The sequence below is a fragment of the Aulonocara sp. 'chitande type north' Nkhata Bay genome, linkage group LG12 (assembly GCF_057382095.1).
Source record: "Aulonocara sp. 'chitande type north' Nkhata Bay isolate Kocher_YH1m ecotype deep benthic linkage group LG12, A_spYH_male_GT1.1, whole genome shotgun sequence".
NCBI lineage: Eukaryota > Metazoa > Chordata > Actinopteri > Cichliformes > Cichlidae > Aulonocara > Aulonocara sp. 'chitande type north' Nkhata Bay.
In genome coordinates, this window is record NC_141355.1 from 37899788 (window position 1) to 37916319 (window position 16532).

At 40.9% G+C, this 16532-nt stretch overlaps 1 protein-coding gene across 2 annotated transcripts in view; it reads left to right on the plus strand.

Annotated features, from left to right (window-relative positions):
* Nucleotides 1–16532, plus strand: part of ppil2 (peptidylprolyl isomerase (cyclophilin)-like 2) — a 45808-nt gene that overhangs the window by 15480 nt on the left and 13796 nt on the right. Inside the window, exons 14-20 of one of the 2 annotated variants that reach the window (XM_086315508.1) lie at nucleotides 557–590; nucleotides 5334–5451; nucleotides 5847–5903; nucleotides 9941–10013; nucleotides 10392–10454; nucleotides 11356–11498; nucleotides 12882–12980. In XM_086315508.1, the coding sequence (XP_086171634.1) occupies nucleotides 557–590; nucleotides 5334–5451; nucleotides 5847–5903; nucleotides 9941–10013; nucleotides 10392–10454; nucleotides 11356–11498; nucleotides 12882–12980 (587 nt within the window). Of the gene's footprint in view, nucleotides 1–556; nucleotides 591–5333; nucleotides 5452–5846; nucleotides 5904–9940; nucleotides 10014–10391; nucleotides 10455–11355; nucleotides 11499–12881; nucleotides 14471–16532 lie in introns of those variants that run through there. The other variant, XM_086315507.1, reaches the window with a different exon arrangement.

The following is a 16532-nucleotide window of genomic DNA, read 5'->3' on the forward strand; positions in this document are numbered from 1 at the left end:
ACATCCAGATGAACAGAATCCACTTTTTGGGGATTTCTTTACCTGGATGGTCGAGCATGCATCAAGACGTTAGAAGTGTTTTCTGCATGGAAGCACAGGAGGCCCACTCAACAAAACTGTGCTCCACGGTGATGCTGGTGGTCAAAAGTTCAGAAAGCTCTTTAAACAAGAACACTAAAGAAATGCAGAGAACTGTAGAAGCACTCATAGGAACACCGGGCAAGTTTACAATGAACAATAGGGGCCAGTATCCTGGAAAGCTTTGAGTCAGGCTTCTAACAGGGAAACGTGACCCCAGGTTGGGTGTTTGGCAAGAAGGGAAACTTTAGTTTTGTCAATTGTGTCGTTTATCGCATGTTTAAAAACTGATGAAACATCCAGAAGCCTCCCATCCAAAAGATAATCAATTTACAGTCACATTTGGGGAAGAAAAACACTTAAAAACGATGTATCATTTGTTCCTGTATTGCAGAACAAAACCCGCATTTAGTTTTTCAGTGTGCAGCAGAGGAAGCTGAGGTCACCCAAAGGTCATTTTTTCTTTTCTTTTTTCCAGATTCAAGGAGGAGACCCGACTGGCACAGGCACAGGTAAGATTAGCACTGCACTTAAACTACATTTTGAATTCGTTTGAGTGGTTGAATCATTAATAGTCCCTTTTTGGAAGCTTTGCGCAAATACTGCAAGTCAAGAGTGTTACTAAATACGGGAGTACATGCGTACAAAGCAACAGAGATGATGTGGATAGAGGCGGCTGAGGGTAGAGTGCTGAATGGGGCTGTGGTGAAACACCAGTCATCTAGCATATGCTGTAATTTTCCTGCTTTTACAACCACTTTAAAAGCAAAAGTGTAATTGACTGCTAGGCCACATGTAGTTAATTTCCTGCCTTCGTGTCGTCGGAGCCGATGTGAGAGTTTGCAGCACAAAGTGAGCTTTGTGTCTGTGGGCGTCTCTGAACTCTATGCAAAACACATCCAGCATGACAGATTTATAGAGGTGCAGAATTTCTGGCCTGTGGGCAAAATGTTCCTCGTCACCTGGACTGAACAGTGTGTGCACACAACTCCTTAGCAGACCTTCAACCAGACTTAAAGGAGGGATTCTCTGCAGTGCTTAAAGAGGCCGTTCATCCAGAATCAAACTGGTGTGTTTTTCCCACTGGCTTGTAGAGCTGTTTATCTTTATAGATAGATTTATTATCAGTGGGTCAGTTTTGGAGATATTGGCTCTAGAGGTGGGTATGCGTAGATTCATGTGAAATATTTTCGTTTTCTCACAGCTGTACGAGTATGTAAGGCCAAACTGCTACTGACTCACTTCCCTTTCTCAGGATTTTGTTATTGTCTGCTAAAGATATCACCCCCCTAATGAGGAAGAGGGCAAACGTTGCCTCTGTCTCTTGCTCTCGCCCGGTCTGTATGCCTTTAATCCTTTGAAAGGCTTTGAAATTTTTAAAAAAGAGCATTTAAAATTAAAAGGTTCAGCAGCAGTGTCTCTGTGCAGAAATCATGACACGCTGAAGCCATAAAATCCACAGTACTTGCTGTTACAGTTTCATGTAGGAAGTGTTTTCTTCCTGATGTCGTCATCCACCAATCAAAAGAAGCAGGCAGCAAGTTAGCAATAAAGGTCAGCTGAGGATGGACACCATTAGGAAAGAGTTGTTTTTTTAAGGGCTGAAAACCACCTAGCCACACGCTTAATGGAAAACATTACAACCTTTCTTTTCCCCTGTTGAGATTCTTTTGTTTCTGTAAGGCTATTAAGACAGACAGTAGGTTTCAAGTACGTGATTGTTACTTATCTTGGCAGATCCACAGTGGGCAAAGTATTCCTCTAATCATTTTTAATATTCGGATATTTTTGGGATGGCCTCTGGCATAGTGTCATATACAAGCCTGTTGCTCCCATCATAAAGAATAATAATCCTCGCCAGCCTCAGGAGAAAAACCCATTACACTGTCCCTAAATTGAGACTCTCATCATGGGTAGATACGTCATTTTTATTTGCAGGGTGATACAGTTGCTCGGTGTGCTACAAATAGTTACTGTTCACAATACTTTCGTGTGTTTCCTTTGAGTAATCGGATCATGATTTCTGGAAAGACGATCTGTAAAACATTTTTTTTAAATATAGCTTTTTTTACTGCCTGCAAGCAAATGCCATCTTGTTCCATTATGTTCAAGAAAAGGCAGACGACTCTACAGGCGATATCTCCAAAAGGCATGAATTAGATTTTGGGTGAACTGTTCTTTTAATAGTTCCAAAGCACGTTGTAGGGTGCAGTCTAGCATGCTGTTTGTATAATAAAATGAACTGTAGGGAAGGTTTGGAGTGCGACTCTCAATCTGTTGTTTTGCTTTGGCCCCTTTTGTGGAAACCAAAGCAGATGTGATGAGTTTCACATGTTGTTTAATGTGAAGTTTTCTGAATATCTCAAATACAAGCATGAGGTAAAAAAACAAAAACTAATTGTGTATTTTAAGGTCAAAATATTAATACTGTGTGTGCATGGGGAGGTAGTGATGTTAAAATAAGTTATTAGGTCATGTTGGAGTGCTTTCCTGTCAGGAGTTTCAGGAATTGCTGAAATGTTTTGAGCGAATCTGTCTTTTTCACTTCCTGTATATGACATTCAGCTAACTGCTCACTGTAGCGTTAATGCTTTGCCAAGTTTTGAAAAGCTTCATTTATCTAAAACCCTGCAAGATCAGGTGCTTTGGCCAGAGCTGATTTTTAAATACTGAACCGTGAAATCGCCGATGTGATAAAAAATAAAAAGAATGTTTATTAGGCTGAAGCTGTCTTCACGTCTCTTCCTTCTTTCCTGTTTAGGTCGAGCAAAGTTTAAGTTTGTACCATTGATTTAATTTGAGGAATATTTGAAATTCCCCACAGAGGGATTTTCACGTTAATTTAATCGTTAACTCGCTGGTGGGAATTAATTTCTCCCTTGGCCCTCCTCTCTCGCTCACCTTCGTTTACGATCCATTCGTAGCGAGGTAAAATGTCAGCGACTTTATAAATTATACAAAAATGTCACCGGGGGAACGTCGTGGCTGCAGAAGCCTCTAAAGAATTGATTGGTTGGTTGTATGCATCGCAAACACACTCACGGGTACATATTGTGCCTACGTGGAGACACACACACACACACACATACACCAGCTGGCAGCACGCAGGACAGTGAAACACATCTCAGGGCGACAGATCCTTTCCCCTGTTGGGAGCCAATAAGCCCCTGCAGTGCGTATTCCTGTATACTCATTATGATGATTCTTAATGATGAAGTCAGTCTGAATAATGATTCACAGCTGAAGGCTCTCAACACGCCTCCGTGATCAAGGGCAACTGGGTCTCTTGCCTGTCTCTCTCATGGTGCAGGAATCTGAATAAGTGGTACTGGCAGAGCCGCTAACTCGAGTTGTTTTCATACAAACTAATTTGATTTGTTACTTTCACAATATAAAAATATAACACGCACTTATGTGGAGCTGAAAGCTGAAAACAAGACTTGGACATGTTTCCTTTTTCCTAACAAACGTCGAAGTTGTTTTTCCGTCCACGTTTCTCACTAAAACCCTCGCGTGTCCTCGAGGCTCGACGTGTCGCCTTCTGTTAAGCATTTGTTGATGTTTTTATTTTTGAAACCTGCGTTGCGTTTTCCATCTGTTTATACCAGCTAGCAGTCTCCTTTTTCCCACCCTTAGGGCATGTCAGCTGTGGATCAGCGAGAAACCACAGTTTATTTATACAACCGTGTGGGTCTGTGGATAAATGACAGGCATTTCTTTACTGTACACACATGACCAATCTGGTTAGGAAGCTCAAAGTGCACTTTTCATCCTGGTCATGGGACACTTGATCGGTTTGTTTTCCCCTCAAGGATATTTAAGGGAGCGTAGGAGTTTGTCCAACCGGTCTATATGTGTTTTGTGGACTTGGACTCGGTCACTGTGGGGAGTGCTCTGGGAGTGTGGGGTCATTGTTACACCCTGCCTGGCCCGTGTACAACCATAGAGAGAGTCTGGCTCACATTGGCAGCAGTAAGTCGGACTCTATCCCAGTTAGCCAGGACTGTCCTCTGTCACCAGCTCGGTTAATAGTTTTCACAGGTTTGTTCGATTACATTAAACAACAACCTCCAGCTCTCACTGGGGCGCTTTGCAGCTGAGTGTGAAGCACATGGGATGAGAAGGAGCACCTCCAAGTCTGAGACCATGGTTCTCAGGCAGAAACGACCTGTTGGCCTAAGTGAAGGAGTGGAAGGGAGTCAGAGCTGCTACTCCTCCACATCAAAGCAACGCGTTGAGGTGGTTTGGGAATCTGATTAAGATGCCTCTGGGGCTCCTCCTACGAGAGGTGTTTCAGGCGAGTCAGAGCGGGAGGAAAACCCGGTTAGGAAACCCTGGGGCAGAACACACTGGAGATATCATGTCTTTGCTCAGACGGCTGCCAGCCCCAAACTGGACCCGGGTTAATTTAGATTTACTTTCTAAACGAAGAAAAAACTCATCAGGCATACAAGGGCTTTATTAATTCCTCATGTTACAGCAGTACAAGCCTCAGCAAGAAGAAGTGAACTAGAGTATATTAAAAAAAGAGATACGAAAAAGTAGTGCGCAAATTAGGACCCCCCCCCCCCCCCCCCCCCCAAACATAAATATAACGTTGTATGACCATACTCAGTCTTTCTAAAATGTATTACGAAATCATTCACTCACCATGTATTCTGCATGATTTGGGCTCCATATAGCAGCCATGCTATAACCAAAACCAACTTTGTCCTGGTGGGGAGGAGGTCACCGTCCACCCACACAAACACAGCTGAGTTTATTTCTCTCTCTAAAGCGTGAAGAGAGAATATCGGTAATTATTTAGCCTTCTGTGGTTAATGAGTGGATGGATATGAGAGAGAAAAGTGCTATATAAATATATTTAACTTGCTTTACTTGCTTACTTTTTACCTCAGACTTATATATCTTCAAAATGTGAATAGCGCCCAGTAAACACCGCCAGTGAGCCAGGATGCTTAATCCCAAGACCTTGAAAGCTGGACAGCAGGATGTACAGCATCCGTCAACAGTTGCTGCTAACATGACCCAGTGTCTGCAGTGTAAAAGGTTTAGCCTGAGCAAATATTGAAGCTTTACCTGCAGAAACATTTTCAGCCACGTTACCAGAGCGCAAGAAAGTGTTAAAACTGCACGTCAATTAGGACTCTGAAGCAAATATGTTATTAAGGACTTGACTGTTTCTGTTGTTTTCCATCGTGACGTAATGTTTTCTGTTGTTTTCCTTCTCTCGGTCATTCTTTCTCCATCCTCAGGAGGCGAATCCTTCTGGGGAAAACCTTTCAAGGATGAGTTTCGCCCCAACCTATCCCATACCGGCCGGGGGATTCTCAGCATGGCAAACTCTGGTCCAAACACCAACAAATCTCAGTTGTAAGACATATTTTTCCTAAACTTAGAACAGTTGCCCAGAAAGTCAGCCGGCAGGGAATTATGTTGTGTTTCGTCTGTGTCGTTGTCTCTGCTGAGCGTACACAGAAACTCGTGTTAACAGCACAGCCATTAGTTCCTTTTACTTTCTTGCTGTTTAGTGTTAAATATCTGTTATAAAAGCCAACTGGGGCAAATTTTGTCACAAAAGAGCTCTCTGATCATTCAGCTAATATTCCACAGTTCCTTGTTTCCACTATTTCCAGTCTTTTAAACCTCCCTGCTTTAGCTTTTTTAGCCTGTGTGTATTATTGAAGGGCATTTCTCATATTTTGTAAAATAAGACTGGCTACTATTTCCAAAACTTGTGTAACTTTTAAAAAAAATTCTCCCTCCAGCTTCATCACATTTCGATCGTGCACCTACCTCGACAGGAAGCACTCAGTATTTGGAAGGTAAATCTGCCTTTTAAGTGTTATCATATTCACTGTATGTGTGTACTGTGTCTATGTGTTTATTATTTGGGTGTGAAAGGCAACAGTCCTGCATGTTCTTCCTCATCTCTCCATCTCTCCTCTCATATTATCTTTCATACACGTGGTCCCAGTACTCTGACTTCTAAACTGACTTCTGGTCAAAAGCGGTGAAAAATTTAGGAGATGCTGAACCTAAACTGATGGCTTTCTCTCTCGCTCTCCCTGCTAAGCGAATGGTCGTCTTTTGCAAAAAGCCTTGACTGTTGTCTAAAAATATTCAGACTGCTTTTAACAGGCCGATTCTTTAGATGCTCAGCACACTATAAAAGCTTCAGTTTTAACCCTGCAAGCAGCTTTTTTTACCGCCTAACCCAGTGTCTTTGCACATTTAACTGAGGCCTAGGCAACCAAACCAGATCTATTTAGGTACTTTACAGAGGACACTGTTTCTGCAGGGTCATCAAGAATATTTATTATTGTTCTAGTACTGAACATAATGTGTTTGTTTTTAATTGATGAGGAAACACTTCATCTTATTAAATAACCTTCATGGGTTGCATAAATAATGTCGAGTGGAAAATTAAAAATGTCTAAAGAAACAGATATAACGCTCGTATTAATGATGTGCGACCACATCCTCAGTGTTTTCTGATTGAGGGGAATCACACTTTCAGACTGCTTCTTTATACATTTTAGTTTTTGTAAGTGATTAAATGTTTAGCTCCGTGATGGATAGATTATTTTTCCATCGTCTAGGGTCACGTTTAAAATGTCTTGTTTTGCTTGACCATAATGAATCGTATAACACGGAGGCATCACTTCGTGTAGTCTTTTTTTTTTTTTTCTCATGCGGCTTATTGGTTTCTTTTATTAGCATTTTTTGCAAATGTTAAGATTTTTTTTCTTCCTTTATTAGAAGAAAGACAGAAATTTTGGGGTTTGACATGCAACAAACGTCTCTGACTGTGTTTTAATGAGGGATGTTCAGATTTAGCGCCAGCACTCCAAACACACATTTTATTAATTCACTGCACTTTATATACAGAACAAAAACTCTGTCGGGCTCGTCTGGAGCTGGTACGTTTTCTGGGTTGACTTATGATATATTTTTGTGTGCATTATTTTTTTTCTTTATAGTACACAGTATACTGTTGTTGCTATGACTCTCTCTGGTTTTATCTCGACATGTTAGGTAGTGGAGCTACGAGACGGTGAATTTTTGTTGTTAATTATTTTCTCAGTTAATCGATTATTATTATTAATCTGCATGTGAATTCTGGCTTCACAATATTTTTTTCCTGTAAAGTGACAGGATCGTTTTATTGTCAGAAGTATTTCAGATTAATTTAATTTTAATTCACTAATTGATGAAGCGTTTTTTTCCTGTAAAAATGATTAGTGGGAGTGCTTTGTGTTGTTGTGTTTGTGATGTTGTGATGATTTGTCATTCGCTGGATTAGCCCAAACACCTCTGTGTTATTTTATCTGGCAAATGATTTTATTTTGAAAATCGATTATATAACGCTGGTTCTTTGTACCTTTATATAGAGGATGTTTGTTCACATTGCAGGTACCTGTTGTGCAGACAGGTGGGATCTTAATTTATACCTTAATGTAAATTTGCAAAAGAGGCTCGAGCTGGAAGGCCTAGAGATAAAAACAATGTGTCGGGTCACCGGGAGGTAGGAAAAAAGTTAAAAGCGCTACAGTTTGATCTGATGCCGCAGGTCAGCGAGTCATCAAGTGTTTGTGCTCATCGGTTCGCCTGAACGTATGAAAGCAGCTGGAGAAAGAGTTTGCAGTTTAAAGAGTGAAGTGAGAGCAACTTCTTGACTACGTCAAAACAACGTGACAAAGCTCGAGTGTTGAATCCAGTGAGGAGTGTTATCAGCTAAACCTGCAGCTCCTCCTGGCCTCACTGAGCTTTATCAGCGAGTCAGCTTTTTGTTTGGCTGCCTGGACCTAAACCTTTCCATTTTATTTCACACTCACTGCTCCCGGAGTCATTTTTGCCTGCAGAAACCAGCCTTTTAACAGAAAATCCTCAAAATGCTTCTGAATACCTTACATGCTCTGCACTAAATGGCAGACAGGGTTAGTTGAGTGTTTATCAGCCAAAAAGCCAGATTTTTCCAGCAGGAGTTGGAAGTGTCTAAAAGCAGAATTAATTGTAGTGAGTACTGGGCTTCGATTCAGAGCCTGACTCCATATAAACGCTGTTCTGTTTCTATAGGTTTAAACTGAAAAAGCAGCTGTTTGCTGATGTTCACAGCTTGTTTAGCTGTCCCCATGTGCAGACGATGTTCATTCACTAAGGAGGTTATAAGCTGCGTGACACACTGGCATCATAATTCATGTTTACCTTTTTGTTTTTCACGATGAGTTCATGTATATATATTTATTCTATATTTAATTAATGCTCGAATTGTTTTTCTGTGTCATCAGAGAGTTTCAGTATAAACTGTCTGTAGGTGCCATGTTTTCACTGATTACAGCATGATTTTAAGTGCTGTATAGATTATCTGATGTAAACACGTGTTTTATATGTGCATCTTGTTGAAACCACCAAATCAAACCCAGCTGCAAACCAGTGTGTAATTTCCACATCTCGTAGAGAACAGTATTCATTAATATTTATATAGTTTTACTTATAAGACTTAAAGTTTCAGAGCCCTAATGTAGAAGGATCAAGTTACAAATAAACTGTAAAATTAGAATATATTAACTTGAATTAAAGTATTTATTTTACCGCTCTGTGCACTAAATCCCAACAATTTAACAATTTTCTACAGCGTTAATCTCTTATTTACAATATTTTGACTATAATATTTTATCATCATCACTTGATGATGTCTGATTGGAGTAGGCAGCGCTCATAAGGATTGATGTGTGAAACAAGCACAAAGCCTGAAGCAGGAAGCTGCCTCTAACCACCATCTGAAAGCTGCGGTTTTAGGTTTTGTTAAGCCAGCTAACACAAAATGGTCCAGCTGTGTTGAACTTCCTTTGTCGTATACCTCTCAGGGGCCTGAGAGTCTCCACCTAAACTCTGAGTCGATTAACTGTGACGATGGGAAACTGCAGCGTTTCCAGTTCCAGAAAGGCTCATCAGAGTTTCTAATAAGCTGAAATAAATTTGCCAGTACAAAATTATAGAAATCCTGGTGTGAGGTTTGGTATCTGTAGCAGTCATAACCTTACAAATAAGATGATGATGCTGGCATTCATACAGCTGTGTTAGAAACCCACATATAGTCACTCCAATGGTCAACAGGACGAGCAGGGGAGCAACTGAAGGCTGAATGCAAGCTAAAGAAAGAGTTTTACAAATCAAGTCAAGCTCGTCCTCCGTTACTGACTCGCGATGCCGATAGAAGAATCCCAGCTGATGGGTTTTCATGATGAAATAGGTTCCCAGCCTTAATATACATCATCATTGTGTAATTGCACTGTGCTCATCCATAACACATGGATGTATGAAACATGTCGCCCGTTGGTTTGTGAAGACTCGTTTCGAAGTGTTCTGAAACTGGACGTGAGAGGCGTCAGTCCAGGAGTGACCGAGCCCACACGTCAGTCCGGACAGTGACTGGCCATTAAAACAGCTGCAGGTTAAAGTCCTGGAATCTGTTGGTGTTTACAGGTGTGATATGAATCGACTCGGTACCATTATCAGTCAGAAAGGAAGGTTAAAGTCAAACACCCTCCTGCAGTGGAAGGTGAGCGCAGGGCAATCACAGTTCAGCTCTCTTAATGTAGATGGATCAGCTCATGGCGATGTAAGCTTCATCATGCTCCTCTCTCTCATCACATCACTCTTAACATGGATGTGTCATTTAAATGGTAAAACTGGGAATGAATTATTCAGCAGTCTGAGTCTCTCACGGCTACATTTTCATGATATGTTTTATGACGGATACGATCCTCTTCCTGGCAAAGGTCGGCATGAGGGGACCTTTGTCAGGACTCGGCAGCGTATAAAGTGAAGGACGTGTTGTGTTTTTTCTCTGTTGCAGGGTGGTCGGTGGATTTGAGACTCTCACAGCCATGGAGAACGTGGAGAGCGATGCCAAAACAGACAAACCAAAGGTATGAAGCAGTGAGGTATAAGGTTGGCTTTTGCTTGTAAATGTATGAAAAGACGTATCACTCCTCAGGTTTGTTGTATGTCAGATTTTTTACATGTTAAATGGTTGAGCTGTAGTTTTAAAATGAGTTAAAGTTTCTGGATTGGAAACATTAAAAGCAGCTGAGGAGAACAAGACTCCACCGTCATGCCACGGATACACAGATCATCTGAAGGTCAGATACCAGGACTAGAAACGATGCAGGGAGAGTTCTGTTTAACGTAGTAAACAGCTGTACACAACAAAGAAATCCAGCAGCAGTTTTCCAAGTTTACCTTAAAGTTAAATCAGTGAATAAAATTTTTTGCATTTAATGCTTCAATGTTTGTTTGTTCCACAGTCGGAGATCAAGATCATAAGCACGACAGTGTTCGTGGACCCGTATGAAGAAGCTGATGCACAGGTTTGGATTTTTCTCTATGACGTGACTGTGAAACCATAAATATCTTTAAAGTAGAGGCGTTTCAGAGGGAAACAGCTTTGTGCTGTTTTCAAACTTAAGAATTTGTGTTTCTGAGAAGTCTAGAATCCCCTTATCGAGTTTTTAAATGAAAATGCCAACTGTGTAGATAAAGTAGTTCCTGTGGGAGGGGCTTAAGGTGTACAGGCGTGTACAGTGTGGCACTTGGGGGTTGGTTTGCTTGTTGCCCAATAGTGATGGTGCTAACCTCTTGAAAAGTTTGTTCTTTTGAGCAGTTGTAAAAGTTTGTAGTTTTTGTTCAGAACCATCACGCTCTGCCTCGTTTGGCTGGTAAAGATAATTCCCACCTCTGCTCGAGCTCGAGGCCTCTCACACAGTCTGCGCCAGCACTGACCAGCGCCACAGATCACATTGGTTTCCTCTAACGTTCTCCTTCAGATGCCTCAGGATCGAGAAACTCTTGTGGTGCAGAGCTCAGTAAAAAACGATTTAAAAATGATGAGGAGCTTGCTCCTGTTCTCAACAGACTACCTTCAAGCTTGAAAACTGTAGCCAGCTCTCATCGCCGGTGATGATCCTCGAAAGTCGAGTCAGTTTGAAAAAGAAGCGGACTGTAAACTTCAGAATGTGCAGTGCAAGTAGTCAGCATGGATTTCTAGTCAGCAGTCTAAAAATAGCAGCTGTTTGGACACGACTGAGATGTTGACCTTGAACAGGAGATCGGAGGAATGTAAAGCAGATAAGCTTTTTGATTTTTATAGGTCTGCTCACGGAGTGTCAGGTCACAGCTCTTATATTGACAAACCTGGCAGCCCTGGGTCAGAGTGATTATTCAAGCTATCCTGTGAGTTTTGTGTGGATTTACATGATTTTTGCCTCTCAGATTGCCGCGGAGCGAGAAAAGGAGCTACAGAAGCAGGAGGAGGAGAAACAGCAGGCCAACATCGCCCTGAAGAAAGCCAAGGAGGAGCAGGCGCCAAAAACCTTCAAAGCAGGTGTTGGAAAATACATCAACCCTGCCACAATGTAAGGAACACACGTGAATACAGATGACTACAGTCTCCCCTGTGCTTTTAATGCAGACACGACTCATTCATATGCACCAGCGAGACTATGAAAGCTGCAAGCGCACAAACACGAGTTAAAGAGTGTTTCTTTCCACTCCGTTGACAGAATTTACATTAAAAAGTTGCAGCGTTTTCTCACCGTCTGATGTAAGAGACTAGAGAAAGTGGAAAGCAATGAATGTATGATTACATAGCAGCATAGCAAGAGAGAATGGGAATAGGCATATTGTATGAAATTGCCAATTTTCCCCACAGGGATAATTCAGGGTTATTATCCATAACATATTTTTGATATTCCTTTTCTTTTCACATGTTTTGGCATAATATTTAGAATAACTTTTTATTGCTCAAGTTTTCTGTTCAAATTGCTCAGTCACTGGGTTATAAAACAGATGGATCCAAACAATAGAGTTTTGTCCTCTGGCTCTATTTTATTAGTCCATAAAGGGCCTCTTATGGTGTTTTATGGGATCATTCTTTTGGGGGGTTTTAATCTATCGTGTTAAGCTTTTAACTGTGTTAACATATAATGCGCTTAGTTAAAATTTGAAGAAGCAGTCGTGAGTAGTCGTGCTGCAGCTGTGGTTTGATTTTTGATTTGGATCATAATGTGGCTGAATTTGTTTTTCTTTTTAACTTTGTTTCCACCAGCTGTTTTTTTTTTTTTTTGTTTGTTTGTTTGTTTGTTTGTTTGTTTGTTTGTTTGTTTTTTGATAGCAAAACGCAGGAGAGACAGGTAAAGGTTTAGGCTATTATATCGCTACCACAAGGTATCAGGATGCCGGTGGTCATCGGTGGTCCCACAGAAGCAGTGGGACGATCAGACTGCGGAGCAGATTCATGTCAGTGTGTGGGACTGTAGCCTGAGGTTTATGACATTAACTGTTATCGTGTCACAGTGGAAAAATAATCAAATGAGTAGTTGACTGAATATTTCTCTCCAGTGTGAATGTTGGATAGAAAGCACTTGTAGAAAAACGTGCTGGTGTGAATAAGTTATACAAAAGCAGTATATAAGAACCCGTCCATTTACCAGACAAAACGGGACATTTCCTCAGTCTCTAAGGAACCGTTAGAAGCATTAAAACATTTTTAAATGTATTTTCACAATGTACAGACCAATCTGTCAAAGACTGAAGGTACGCCCCACCGCCCCTTTTTTAGGCTGACTTTTACTTTCACTAAGAAGAAATGCCTGAAAATATGAGCCCAGCATGCAGACAAGGACATGCACAACAGAATTTACAAAGAACAGAGTTACAAGAAAGATCAAAGAATTATCTGCAAGAAGCAATATGTAAATGGATCTTCGTGTGTTCATATTCTGCTTCTTTTCTCTCAGAAAACGTTCAGTTGCTGAAGATGAAAGCGGTCCGTCCACCAGCGGCACGGCAGCCAAGAAGTCCAAAGGCAAAACCAGCTTCGGAGACTTCAGCTCCTGGTAGCACTGACACATTCTCAATTTACCAGATTGTATCTTTACTGGTCAGAATGGCAACCAGCAGAATTACTTTTATTCTTTTTTTTTGTGTAATGTTTTTCTTCTCTCAGTAGCATCGGCTTTTTGACAACTATCAATTAAAGCTCCTTTTCATAAAGACTGTTTTCTTCATTATTAACGATAATCTTATCGGTATTTGGATTAAATATCTCACTGATGTTTCGTCCTGGATGGTTTAATAAGTGTTGCTATGCTACTACAGTTAGCTGCTTGCTAGCAACACTGGCATAATTAATTTACAGTGTCTCTAGTAAACAAAAGCTATATGTTTATGGGTTCAGCGGCTAGTTTCACATCTTTATAGAACATGCAAGGTCTCTTAAACAGATCCACCTCTCGTTTGAGTGATGCCTCATTAAACAAGGAGGACTTTACGGCGGCTACGTTCATCTTTTATGTACAGTCTATGCACACATCGTGCAGCACTGGGGTTAAAGGCTGTTTGAATCAGATACAAAATTCAGATATAAAACCCAAAATCGATGAGTCTGTGCAGACATCTCCGCTGAGGCTTCTGCATGGCACAGATGATGAAGTGTATTTAACACGTTTTCAAACCCGACAGTCAGATAGCCTCCTGTGAGCAGCACCCAGTGATAGTGGGGAGGAAGAAGTCACGTTTACCAGCCTACGAAATGTAACTAAAGCATGGTTCAGCTCAGGACTGATGGTGGATATGCAGGTGGCTCATAGAGCAGTGCTCGAGAAGCAGTGTGGAAAAGTCTTTGACCTAATCTTGCAGCATCTAGAGCAGGGGTGGGGGCAAGGGCCGGGCTCCTGCAGGTCTTAGATGTGTCCTTGATCCATCACAGCTGATTTAAATGGTTAAATTACCTCATCAACATGCCTTGAAGTTCTCCAGAGGCCTGGTAATGAACTCATCATTGGATTCAGGTGACCCAGGGTGGGATCTAAAACCTGCAGGACACCGGCCCCTGGGGCCTGGAGTTCCCCACCCTGATCTCGAGCGATGAGCCTCAAAGCTCACTGTACTCGAAAGAAAAAAGCTCTTGTGTGGTTTTTTTTTTTCATGTTTTCTGAATTTCATAGTTCATAAAGTTAATATTTTCTAACAAGAAAAAAGGATGGTCCGGTGATTTTCGAGCACTGGGAAGTGCTTCTCTTCACCTCACAAACTCAATAGTTTGATATTTTCTCATTCTGGTTGAAATCACCTCGAAATAATTTTTTCAACAGAGCTTCAGGGTTAGAATCTTTTATTTTTTTATTTTACTTTGACAAAAACCTTATTATTCACTGCTCTCATTCAACAGCACCAAGAAAATGTATGAAAAAATATGTGAAAATACTTTCAGTTCTTGAGTTTTCATTGAACAATACTGAAGGAAACCTCGTTTGTTCTCGTGTTTATAGTTTCGTCTGTATTGATTCATTGTTTTCATGCATTTGAAATAAATGTTCAGAGAGGGCTCCTGTCATCCCTTTTATGTGAGAGCATAATTTGAAAATTACATTTCATACATCCACACAAAGCTTCTATAGAAAACGATCAGATCAGACTAAACCAAAGAAAGATCTGAATTTACTGCCTACAAAGTGACGTTGGATGGATGTTTTCAACACATAACAAGACAACTTGTGACTCTCTATCATTTATTGTTTTGTTTTTTTAGGTCATTTTAAGTTTTTTGGACAAAACCTGAAGAATTTTTTATTTATTTATGTGTTCTTGTTTTTTTCATGCTCTGGTGTTTCCTGACAAATACAGATTCTGCGTTTTTCTTCCATAAATCCGTCTTGTGTTTTAAAATGTTTTAATAGCAGCAAAATCAAAACTTGCAGTCTCGTGCAGATGTGGTAACATCCATGACAGATGTGCTTGAAACATCGCTCTGAGGCAATGAATAGAAAAACTGCGTTTCGGTCTCTGTAAATAAGCCTGACAGGTGGTTTTCTGCACATTTATACAAACACGCACCTTTTTACCTGCAGTTCATTTTATTCTTCTTCTTGATGCTCAACAGTGACTCCCACACCTTATTGGACTAATCTTTGCTTGTTTGCAATCATTTAAGAAACCTTTATGGGGCTTTTGAGGATTTTCCACTTGGTGATTGTGACTGCAGTGAAAGGTTTATATGCAGGAAGCTGACGTTTTTGGCTGATCACTCCTCCGGTCGTGTAATTCCTCCAACCTCAAAACAATGTGAAATGAGCACCGTGGGCATTGAGTAATTTTTCCTATAACCCATTGGTCCTGGGAAACATCACTTCCTATACACTATAAATATTTCTGGGAATTACCAAAAGTATCAGGTGTTCTGGGCAGGAAGTGTGAAAGCTTTCACTGGATGAGTATTAAATCATTAGCTCTATATCTGAAGGCGTGTAATTCCACGGAGCTGCGTGGGATCGGCCTTTTAAAGATCCTTGTTGTGCTGTTGCAGAAGACCTATTTGCAATGGCCCCCTTGTGTCACATAACACGTAATTTATTGGATGCTTGGTTATCGCCCTAATGCTGCTCCACTCAAGTCTCATCATTTAGCGTTGCTCTTGGCAGCAGTTGCTACGCTTTGGGCTTTTACCTGAATGAATACACCCTTGAGTGTCCTAAGTTTCTCCCTTGTCTGAGTGAGATTAAGCTTCGTAAACACGGGGAGGTGGAAAATGAAGCTGGTGCCCTCCAAAACTTGAACTTCTTGACCTACACGATTATCCTTTTCACACATGGAGCGCTAAAACGGCGCTGCAGCGTGACGGACACTCATTCGTTCTCACAACTGTCCCGTCAGCAGAGCAGCTGACATGAATTCCTGCAGGCTCTCAGATGCTGATGTCACTAACAGAATGAATAATTAAGGTCTGTGCTGCTTGAAAGCATTGGCTGGGCAATTTGAGACTGAGGAGTGACATGTAAACTGTGTGTTGTTCTTAATTTTTGAGCCTTGAAAGTAGCGATTGAGACCAAAAATTAATCGAGAGCGAGCTGAGTGCCACTTTCACGGACTTCTATACGGTTGTTTTAAGAAATCCGCAACTGCTTTACTTTTCAGACCCACAACTAACATAATTTATTACAGTTTGTACTGTTTGATTTACACATAATTTTAATGCTTTTTTATTAGTGCAGGTTTAATAACTGCTGTAAATCACTTTGGTTCTATTTTAGCACAAAAATGATGCAAAACTTTGGCATTTCAAAGTTTCTTCACTGAATGAACCATTAAAATATGTCCTTGAAATCACTCCCCTTTCAAACAATTCCTCCTAACATGTCACATACTGTGGATTGGTCACAATAATTAGCTTTGGTTATCCATATTGTCAGGGTGAAGGTTTGTTCAGTGGAGTTCAGTAGGACTCCTTCAGCATCTGAAATGAGACCATGGACATACCGTCTCTAACCACTGCGACCGAGGGACGGTCAGAAACTTTTGTTTGATGTGTTATACATCTTAAAAGGGTGTATTTTTTGTCTCGAACCAAGGTTATACCCCCAAAACCGAACACCGAGGTCTCAGAAGAAGAC